This window comes from Oryctolagus cuniculus, chromosome 1 (genome assembly GCF_964237555.1).
Source record: "Oryctolagus cuniculus chromosome 1, mOryCun1.1, whole genome shotgun sequence".
Taxonomy (NCBI): Eukaryota; Metazoa; Chordata; class Mammalia; order Lagomorpha; family Leporidae; genus Oryctolagus; species Oryctolagus cuniculus.
Window position 1 is genome coordinate 17044797 of NC_091432.1, and position 11454 is coordinate 17056250.

Genomic DNA, 11454 nt, shown 5'->3' on the forward strand with positions numbered 1-11454 from the left:
GGTTCTAGTCCTGGTCTGGGCGCCGGATTCTGTCCTGGTTGCCCCTCTTCCAGGCCAGCTCTCTGCTGTGGCCCAGGAGTGCAGTAGAGGATGGCCCAAGTGCTTGGGCCCTGCACCCCATGGGAGACCAGGATAAGTACCTGGCTCCTGCCATCGGATCAGCATGGTGCGCTGGCCGCAGCACGCCAGCTGTGGCGGCCATTGGAGGGTGAACCAACGGCAAAAGGAAGACCTTTCTCTCTGTTTCTCTCTCTCACTGTCCACTCTCTCTGTCAAAAAATAAGTAAATAAAATTAAAAAAAGAAAGAAAATTTGAATACACCAACAACCAAGGTTATTGAATCATACCATGCAAATGACAATGTACCCTTCTTTATCCATGTTGTGATCAATGTCATCAATCCCTCACTCTATGCTATTATTATCTTTGATTTTAAGAAAAAATAATATATATGTGTGTCTTTATGTATGTGTATAATATATATTAGAGGTGAATTTGGAAAAATGTTTAAAATATTATAAAATAAAAAACAATAATTTTCACTTCTATAATTTTAAAAAATTCTATTAATAATTATCAAATTCTGAAGGTGATTTCTTTGTTCTTCTTTCATGTAAATGAGAAAGGGAAATGGCATAGGAGGGAGAAAGGTGATACCATTATGTTAGAATTGTAGCTGAGAATCTGTTCTCTTTGTGTTAATGCAAGAGTGACATGAAAAATACGAAGTATCAGATGGTAAAAAACAACAAGAAAACCTGCAAGAAATATCACAAAAATCACTTAATTGAACACATTTACTTTTATATAAAACTCACTACCAAGTTTCTTTCTTTCATGATAACCAAATTGACAATAATTTCCTAATGATCACCTGCACATGAATGTGCATGTGAGAAACATTCCAATGAAGCACTTCTTGGCTTAAAAATTCTACACTACAATACCCCACCTGTTTGTAGGGGATGTGTTCCTAGACTAACAGTGGCAGCCTGCAACTACAGACAACACTAAACTCTGTATATGCTATGTTTATTCCTATTCATCACACTTCTGATAAAGCTTAATTGACATATTAGGCACATGAAGTGAATACAATAAACAGAATAATTATAACAATTACTGTAATAAAATTTAAATATAATGAGTAAACATAAAAAATAATGAAAATATTCATATTTCCACAGTATAAAATCAGTTAACTTTGTAGTGTACCTGCACATTGTTTCACATATTTATACATATATTGAATTTGTATAGTATTGTTATCTCAAAAGAGTAGGTAATGTGCAGCTAATATTTTACACTGTTTTAATTATGTAAATGTCATAATCATATTTAAATAATTAAAATGAAACACAATTCTTAAAAATACTTAAGATAATTATTAACTTCAAACAATCATAATATAATAATATCAGAATAACATATACATATGTCATTACAGTATTTATACAAAATATATACTTATATATATATAGTATACTCTTTTTTTTTTAAACTTTTATTTAATGCATATAAATTTCCAAAGTACGACTTATGGATTACAATGGCTTCCCCCCCATACCATCCCTCCCATCCACAACCCTCCCCTTTCCCACTCCCTCTCCCCTTCCATTCACATCAAGATTCATTTTTGATTATCTTAATATACAGAAGATCAGCTTAGTATACATCAAGTATGGATTTCAACAGTTTGCTCCCACACAGAAGCATAAAGTGAAAAATAATAGATGATTTTTTTTTAAATGATGATGAAATCAGAGCAGACCTATTGTCATGTTTAATCCCAGTGAGAGTCAAGTTGGGAATTGATAATTTCTTTCTTTTTTTTTTTTTTTTTTTTTACAGAGGATCAGTTTAGTATGCATACTCTTTTTTTGTATAGTATACTCTTATATACACATAACAGCACTTCAAAAACTAGTGGAAATTGGAATTAAAAGATGCTATTCTGGTACAACAATTTTCAAAATTCATGTGGTTATTTCATAGTATGAATTTTCAATGAACTTTTTGATGGCTTTCATATATTCAAATACATGTATATATAAATATATTCACATATATTTTGAATGTTAACTTACATTTTTTTTCTTTTCTACATTTTAATTAACTTATTTAAATTTTATGTGAAAGGGAGAGAGACAAGACATAAATCAAATCTTACCAGTGCTGATTTATGTCAAAAGACATAAATGGTTACACAGTGATAAAAGGCTATGAGGATGAGCACAAAGATCTCCATTCATGCACCTGAAGAAATAGGCTACAAAGACATGGGTCATGCACTCATTGTGGGAAATGATCTGCTGAGAAAGGGCATCCACAATTAATCTGTGGGCTGTGGTTGTAGAGATTCAGTATCAGCAAAGGGCAGGTAGGATAGGGAAAATTACATGTCACTGGGCAAGAGTCTGGCTGGTTTGAAGTCACCACAATGAGACAATTCCCTGACAGAGTTGCAAGAATCACAAATGTCACCTTCTGCTTTTCCAGCACTCTGTGTCAACCCAGAGTGGATTCTGTGGTGTGTTATTGAGCTTTGTTAGTGGCTGCAAGTCACAAGCAGTTGACGGATGCTGAATCTGCAGAATAAAGAAACTGAATGACATGTTAAGGATATTAGTGGGCTGACATTTTAATTCCTTGGTTCTGTTTCACATCCCATTATCTCCAATTGTTTTTAGGGTAAAGTAGAATATATCATGAATCTTTAAATTTGTAGATGTGCAAGCCTTTTCAAGATTTATCTACTGCCTCAGAAACTCACTGGATTCATTAGACCTAAGCTTTTGCATTTGAAAGTAAAAAAATAAATAAATAACTGTCTACCACAAATTCTCATTTCTACCTAGATTGAGAACTGCAGATTTTAACTCAATTGCTTTCAAACTTAGCTTTTATGTTATGAAAAATAGAATACAAATGCTTGCACTACCTTATTTTGAGTCTTCAAAATAATTGAAAAATATACATATATGCAAGTATAAAATCATACACATATACACATATTTTAAGTATGTGCTTCTTTCTCTGTGTTTACCAAAGTGAAAACCACTGTTCTAATATAATCATTCAATAAATCTTCCTAAGGAAAATCTTTATACCCTCTTTACTTTGCTTTTATACTTATTCTGTAAGAATTCTGAACTTCTCTTCCAGGAACTAAATTTCTAATATACTTGTAATCTTATAAATAAATTTAAAAATCATACATATATGTCTATATTTACACACATGTCCTGAATTTCCCAAGATACTATTTTCTAAAACCATTTTTTTTATTTTTAAAAAATTCCATAATTCCAACAATCTTATGATTTTTGTCTTTGAAGTCTTTTTCATTGCACATATGGTCTATATGATTGAAATCATCATATAATAACATTATTAGAGTTGCTATAACAAATATTATCACCTTACACTTCCCATAGTTTAATTATCAACTTAATTATATTATAATGTATAGGTTTTTATCAAAAGTGTTTACTTGACCATGTGTCCATTGATAGATGTGTGATATCTCCAATTTTCACTCTCATACATAAAAACTCTACAGGCAACTTTAGACTAATTCCTCATATGTAATGCTGCTACCAAAATGCTAAAATTACCAATATTTTGTAGCATATTATTAACTATATTTGTTATGGAACATGCTCATGATTAACATGTTAATGCTTATGATTAAATATTAAACAGAAGAACCTGGGAAGAAAAGCATCTCCCTCCAAATCTATATTAAAATTCATAAAGCAAAAATATATAAGCCAGAAAAGGAAGAAGAACCAGGGAATGAACTAGGGAAAACCTATAGTGCCATGGTGAGCAAAGAATCATGGCAGGGGTAGAGTAATTTCTCCTAGGATTTCAATAAAGAGTTTTGCTTCTCTCTTCTCCATTCCTAATATCACCCCTTCCTTCCACCCCTCAGAGAATATGGTAGGTAAGCTCACAGTAGATGAAGGATAACCAACATTAATATCACCAGGATTAGTTTTCCTATCCTTGTCCTGACTTTAAACTTTGCAAATTGCAAGTTTGTTGAAATTGGTCTCTACCTCCTTTCCCCTTCACTTGTCCCTGTTTTGTGATCAAAACTGATCTGAAGACATTTATATCAAACAGAAGCCATTGTAGGCTGGAAAGAATGAAATGTTAGATCTTTTCATAACAGGGAAAATATTTCCCTGGAACTTAGGGTTTTCTGGGGGACAAAATTAGATAACAGCAGCTTCCCAGAAACCTCGTCTCCAGCGAGAGGAAAGAAAAAGGAAACAATGTAGGCTTGGAATTTACCACTTTTTCTTTAAAATTATTAGAAATTCTATGCATAGAGGAAGATTTCAAGCAGATATTTGAATACAGAAGTCTGACATTTTGCATGAGACATCTGAGGTGAAGATATAAATATGTCATCCTAATAGAGATGGTGCTTCGAGTCATATGAACCTTTGATTTACATTTGGGATCCTTTTACTTTGATCCCTTTATTTTTTAATATTTATTTAGATTTTAACAATTTTAGCATTTTGTCACATTCATTTCATATGTAGATATTACATATATACATACATGCTATTTTTCTTGACAGTGGGTATGCTAATATCACACACATTTGGGAATTTTAATGTAATATACATAATGAAACTCTTTCCCTCAACATTGGTGTCCTGGATACATTTCAGAGGAATCCCAACTAATCTTAATTAACTGGGAGATGGGAGAGCTTAAAAGCTGGCTTACAGGCCAATGCCGCGGCTCAGTAGGCTAATCCTCCACCTAGCGGCACTGGCACACTGGGTTCTAGTCCCGGTTGGGGCGCCGGATTCTGTCCCGGTTGCCCCTCTTCCAGGCCAGCTCTCTGCTGTGGCCCGGGAGGGCAGTAGAGGATGGCCCAAGTGCAAGGGCCCTGCACCCCATGGGAGACCAGGAGAAGTACCTGGCTCCTGCCTTCGGATCAGCGTGGTGCGCCGGCTGCAGCGCGCCAGCCATGGCAGCCATTGGAGGGTGAACCAACAGCAAAAGGAAGACCTTTCTCTCTCTCTCTCTCACTATCCACTCTTCCTGTAAAAAAAAAAAAAAAAAAAAAAAAAAAAAAAAGCTGGCTTACAAATATGTGTGTTCAGCAGAGACTCCAAAAATATAAGAGTATAAGAGAATATGCTTTGTGAATGCATTTCAATTCCCACTGATTTTCCTATTGTTAATTCCTAATCTTCACTGCTATTTATATTGCAAAGTTAGACTCTGGCATGGTAAGTGGTTTACTGATCTTTTATGTCACACATAAAGAAATGATCACCCTATCATCTGTATAATGTGCGCTTTGAGATGCTTTTCCAGGAGAGCACATGAACATTAATTAATTTTTCAAACTTTTATGAACAGTGTTTTTCTCAAAGCCTCCCATAGGATCATTCTATAGATTTTCTACCATAGCTTGTGGTTCACTTCTCAGCTATGTATAAAAACAATTTTTTTCTTCCAACTCTCAGGTATGCACATTACTGTCCAACCCCCTTCATGGACTGTTTTTGTCTAAATTTATTGGTAACAGTGCCTAAAACAATGCATATTTCATGAGCTGCTATGAAATATATAAATCCAGAACCCCAAAATGCTTGTCCTGGTCATTGATAAATACCTTCATTACATGGATGAATCTCTTTAATGTAATTTCAGTTACCACAGAAAATGTGCTTCACACAAATAGAATTCGACTAATGCTCATTCTTGGCTCTAGGCTCAAGTAGTCCTACTATGAAACAGTCTTCTAACACAGAAGCATGCCAGCTAGGCATATTGGCCAGAGCTTAGTCTACTAAACAATAAAACCTTTTCCTTGTTCTAAAGACTGTAACTGCTATGCAATCAAATTTCATTACTCAATGTGCTGGTAATCTTGGACTCACATCGATGGATATCTTCAATCTCTGGGTTGATTATTATGACCCTAAATCAGTTTTATTTTATGTTAGTAGATGTAGTTTTCATAATTATATCCACTATGAAGTGTTGATTTTTGTAAGTATCAACACTTTATAAAATATTTGCTAATTCACCAACTGAAAGATTCAACTAAAATATTTGGCTTAAATTACTGTGTGTATATGTTTAATAGAACGTAATGATAGCTCATTGTACGATAGTTGATATGATAAATTAAATATATTATAAAGTGCATGAAAGAAACTATGCCCCTAAACTCTGAAAATGTACATTATAACCAGAATTCTCTTTATTGGAGGAGAACAAATTAACTCATTATACACATTGAAGACAGAAACAAAGAGCCATTTTGTAACTTTATTGGGAAAGAAAACCACTTATCAATTAGGGCTTCACAAGGTGATATGCATGCTTTTCTGGGAGCATAAATTTCAAGAATGTTTTGAGATTATTGACTGTTCAACTAGAAAATATATATATCATACAGAGTCAGTAAAGCCAGAACCTATTTGCCCATAAATATTATAGAAGACATTATTCCTTTGACCAAGAGAAAAAGGTTTCAGAAGCCAACTTTCTTCACACAGCTCCTCTTTTGGAAAGACATGAGTTTAGTGTTTTCCTTTTATTGCATTGGATATTTATAGTGATTCTCACTAAAGTTTGCAGAAACAGACTTTCAGCCTCAGAAGCTCCAAGGAAACAATAACTGCAACCCAATCCCAAATTCTGTCTAATAAACTACTGAGCTCAGACAGTCCAATGGCAAAGGAAAACATTAGGACCAATTGGTTAAACCTTAGCTTACTCTGAACTGCAGATTGCAATCTCTCATATCTCCTCCACATGATTTGTTTAAAATGGTCTTTTCTAAATGCCTTACAGCCCATCAGAGTCTCAGCACATGAAACTTGTGTGGCACATGTGTCAACCCCACCACTTACTAACCAAACAAATTCTAATAATTGTTTCAGCTTCTTAACTTTTCAACCTCCTCTTTTGTAAAAAGGTAACTAGTAATGATTATTTAACCCATTGTTAACATCATCTATTTTTTAAATCAATGTAGAGAAGAGAGGGAAATGAAAATAGAGAGAAATTGTTGAGTACTTGTCTTACATATTGCCTTTTTATCTTCCTTAAAGATATATGTTCTTCCACTCACAGAAAAAAACAGATTCTTCCTTTTAATGTGGTTACAGGTTATTAAAGATGGCATAGATGCCATTACAGAATTACTTTCCTACTTGGGAGGCAATGTTATTACATAGGATACCTGCAGGTATATTATTGCCTAATACAAACCTACAGTGAGGATGAAATGAGAGGTCCAGGTAGGGGTAGGAGGAGAAAGATAGGAAACAGAAATTGAGAAAGGAGGATGCTGTGAATAGATTTTGCCAGGCCTTGCATGTATGCTGATGGACCTAGTGGTAACTAGCAAGTTCAAGTGTCTCTGAAAACATCACAATTATACCTGGCTTGATTTGTTGCAAATGGATTACAAGAATTTTTTTCTTTCTTTCTTAGAGTGAACAGAGTTACATTTATTGAACAAGCTTTAAGGGAGCAGTGGGGAACCAGGACAGCCAGAACCTGACTGTTACTTCCACATAGACTACAACTGGAGAACCTTACTTATAACTACTGTATCTTCTTAGTTAGGATGAATTTTCCATGGTCCAATAGATTTTTGCAACCCAGTAATCTGCATTTATAGGCAGGGCTGGAAAGCCTGCAGCATCCTTAGCTTGGAGGATAAGCTAAGTGCCCTGAGACAACTCTCCACATTCTGTCTCCTAATTGATTAATAATTACAAATTTTTGGCATTCAGGTAAAAGTCTTTTCTTCCATAACTATTTCATACTGGACTTGGGGATCATGCTGGCCCTACATAAAATTGGTTCACCAGGGGTTCAAGGTGCCCCATGATCCTAGCTGCAGGGGTCCAAGGTGGTAGAACCTCAGGAGGGCAGGGGAGTACTGGATGGGATTCATTCTGCAGCTGTTGCTGTATTATCAACAGACTACAGGTGGTGTTGTCTGGAGAAATTTGACATTGAAAGAGTAGATATCTTTGTTGCATTGTCATTTGGAAATGGATTTGTTGTATTCTAGAGGAGATAAACTGAATTGGTTTATTCAAAACAGAAGACTAAAGACTTGGGGCAAGAAAGGTAGATATTAGAGGAGTCACTAACAGCAGGAGAGACAATAGAAGCCAAGTTCTCTACTTGGGGAATTGAGAATCCATACCTAGTGCCTCGATTACGTTTGTTTATCCTTTTCAAACCTTCTGTGATCTGCTCATATCTTCTGAAATTTACTTAAATCTTCAGTTTTTATCCTTTTTTGCTTTCATTCTAGTGTCATCCAATCATTCTACTTTACTTCAAATATTTCATACACAATGTCTTTCCTTATCCAAAACAAATTCTCATTCCTTCTCAACCTTCCTCACCAAGAACACATTCCCATGTTTATAGCTTCTTTGTTATTCCTATCTCCCTTATCTACTGGTTTCTCTAATTTCTGAATTATTTGTTCTTAAGTATTACATTTTCTGACCAATAAATCCAGAATCTGAAAGGTTTTCTGGGGTACCACTGACAGTTTTTGATCCCCAGATTTCTCATCAAATAAATGGTAGTATGAAAACTTTGTGAAGTTTCTATAAATACTAAAACATATAACATAAAAGAACTCCTGATTCACAGAGAGTGCAGAAGAAATATTAATTAATTCTTAATTCTCATTAGACATAAGGAATTGAGGCAGGAGAAGTTAAATAACTCATCTAAGGTCACATGGGTAATCAATAATAGAAAAAAGCTTAAAATTCAAATCTCTTAATTACAAATCTAAAGCTCTGTTACTTTAACCTTACTGTCATAAGATTTCTTGCCTTGCAAAATAGGAACAGACAACAGATGGGTCACTATATCAACTTCCCAGAAAATCCCTAAACTAAATCCCTAAACTCCCATCATACCTTTGAGGTAGTGAACAAGCTTCTCATTTCTGGCAGAAAAATTTTGCAGATGGTAGCATCAAAGAAGACCACTGAACAAAAGCAAGAAAGTAAAAAAAAAAAAAAAATAACTTCATGAAGTATTTTAAAACTGATTGAATTGTGCTGCAATGAACATGGGATTAGATAACCCTCTCATGTGCTGACTTTTTTGGTTCAGGTAACTTCCCAAGAGTGGGATGGCTGGATCATATGGTAGGTCTATATTCAGATTTATAAGATATCTTGATACTGTCTTCGATGATGGCTGCACCAGTTTACCTTCCCACCAACAGTAGATTAGGGTACCTTTTTCCTCTCATCCTAGCGAACATTTGTTGCTTGTTAACTTCTGCATGAGGGCCCCTCTAACTGGAGTGGGGTGAAAGCTCATTGTGGTTTTGATTTGCATTTTCCTAGTGGCTAGTGATCCTGAGCATTTTTTTTTCAAGTGTCTGTTGGTCATTTGAATTTCCTCTTTTAAAAAATGTCTGTTCAAGTCTTTTACCCATTTCTTACCTGGATTGCTTGTTTTGTTGTTGTTGAATTTCTTGAGCTCTTTATAGATTTGGATGTGTACCCTTTATCAGTTGTGTAGTTTGAAAATATTTTCTCCCATTCTGTCAGTTGCCTCTTCACTTTGCTGAGGGTTTCTTTTGTAGTGTAGAAGCTGCTCATGCTGATACAATCCTGCTTGTCAATTTTGGTTTTGATTGCCTGTGCTTCTAGCATACTTTCTAAAAAGCCTTTGCCAATACCAATGTCTTGCAGAATTTCTCCAATGTTCTCTAGTAATTTCATAGTATTGGGTCATAGATTTAGGTCTTTGATCCATTTTGAGTGGATCTTTGTGTAAGGTGTAAGATAGGGGTCTAGTTTCCTACTTCTGCATGTTGAGATCCAGTTTTCCCAAGACAATTTTTTGAAGATACTGTCCTTGCTCTGGTGATTTATTTTAGCTCCTTTCTCAAGAATAAGTTGATTGTAAATGCATATGTATCTCTTCCTCTCTCTAATTATGCCTTTCAAATAGAAAATAAATCCTACAAAAAAATATGTGGCTCAAATTCTCTACCAGGTGGTTATAAATCTTCCTTAAACAGTGGAATTATGGGATATAGCCATACTTAGCTCTGAACTTAAATGAATCCCTGACCACTACATTTCTTCAGCCCCAGTGTTTCTTTTATTGATTAGGTCAATGTACTAATTTTATGATTTGAAAGCTTTGAGATTACTTGTTGCTTTTTCTAGCCTGGAGTGCATGGTAAGCCATTTGATGGGTAATATCTATTTTATGATTGTTTTTGGTTGTTAAATTAAAAATAAGTAAAACACTCAATTGCTTTAATATACATATAAGGATACTGAGTTGTCAATTTAGAGTTGATGAGTAATATGAAAATGAAAAGATCATCTACAAAGTAACAAGTTTAATATTTGTCCATTAAATTATTTCTTTCCATGCACAGGATATCCTGTAAAGATTTTATCTGACAATTTTGATTTCTTTACATATAACTTTTTTCATTTTTCTTGGTTAATGTTTTAGTTTTCATCAGAAACTGCTATCAATTTGTTCCACAGTTTCTTCATAGCATTTTTCACTTCTTTGTTCCTGAAAGTATAGATCAAAGGATTGATCAAGGGAGTCAGGATTGTGTAAAATATCGCCACCATTTTGTCAAAAGAGAAAGCAGATGGAGGTCTTGCATATATAAATATACACGGGACAAAGAACAAAACCACAACAGTGACATGAGATCCACAAGTAGACAGAGCTTTCCATCGCCCTTCAGAACTATGGTTTCTCAATGAGAACAAGATGACACCATAGGACATAAGCAACAAGGAGAAAATAATAATGCAAATAGATCCACTGTTGGCAACCACAAAAAGGCCAAAGACATGAGTATCAGTGCAGGCAAGCTTCAGTAATGGATACAAGTCACACATGAAATGGTCGATAACATTGGGACCACAAAAGGGAAGCTGGAAAGTGAAAAGGATTTGAATGATGGAATGCAAAAATCCCCCTGTCCAGGCTACTCCCATCAGAAGGCTGCAGAGCCTCCAGTTCATGATAGAAGAGTAGTGCAAGGGCTTACAAATGGCCACATAGCGGTCATAGGCCATGGCTGTGAGGATGATCACCTCCACCCCAGCCAGGAAGTGTTCGGCAAAGAGCTGTGTCATGCAGCCTTCAAAGGAGATGGTTTTTCTCTCATTGAGAGAGTCTACAACCATCTTTGGGGTGATCACAGAAGAGAAGCAGGCATCCAGAAAAGACAGGAAAGCCAAGAAGAAGTACATGGGGGAGCCCAGCAGTGCAGGGCTGCTGATGACAGTCACTACAATTAGCATGTTGCCCCCAACTGTTGCAATGTAGACAAGCAAAAATACAACAAACACAATCTTCTGAACATTAGGACTCTGTGAAAGCCCCAGGAGGACAAACTCAGTTACAAAGCTTTGGTTTAGCATGAT

At 35.3% G+C, this 11454-nt stretch overlaps 1 protein-coding gene across 2 annotated transcripts; it reads right to left on the reverse strand.

Moving 5' to 3' along the window:
• Nucleotides 1-1607: 1607 nt before the first annotated feature.
• On the reverse strand, nucleotides 1608-11454 carry LOC100355840 (olfactory receptor 4C15). Of its 2 annotated transcripts, XM_070062130.1 has the most exons (2): nucleotides 10550-11454; nucleotides 1608-1709 (listed from the first exon to the last, which is right to left on the reverse strand). In XM_070062130.1, the coding sequence occupies exons 1-2, from the start codon at nucleotides 11449-11451 to the stop codon at nucleotides 1667-1669; spliced, it is 945 nt and encodes a 314-aa protein (XP_069918231.1). In that variant the 5' UTR covers nucleotides 11452-11454; the 3' UTR covers nucleotides 1608-1666. The 2 variants fall into 2 exon arrangements, with proteins under 2 accessions (XP_069918231.1, XP_008270910.2); XM_008272688.4 differs by lacking the exon at nucleotides 1608-1709 and having other exon boundaries at nucleotides 10516-11454.

What these genes read in the sequence shown, in the direction of transcription:
- LOC100355840 (XM_070062130.1), bottom strand. Translation starts at nt 11,451, where the DNA reads ATGCTAAACCAAAGCTTTGTAACTGAGTTTGTCCTCCTGGGGCTTTCA. An exon ending in AATGCTATGAAGAAACTGTG is followed by an intron (nt 1,710 to 10,549) that starts GAACAAATTGAT and finishes CTTTATGCTTCT; the next exon opens with GTGTGGGAGCAAACTGTTGA.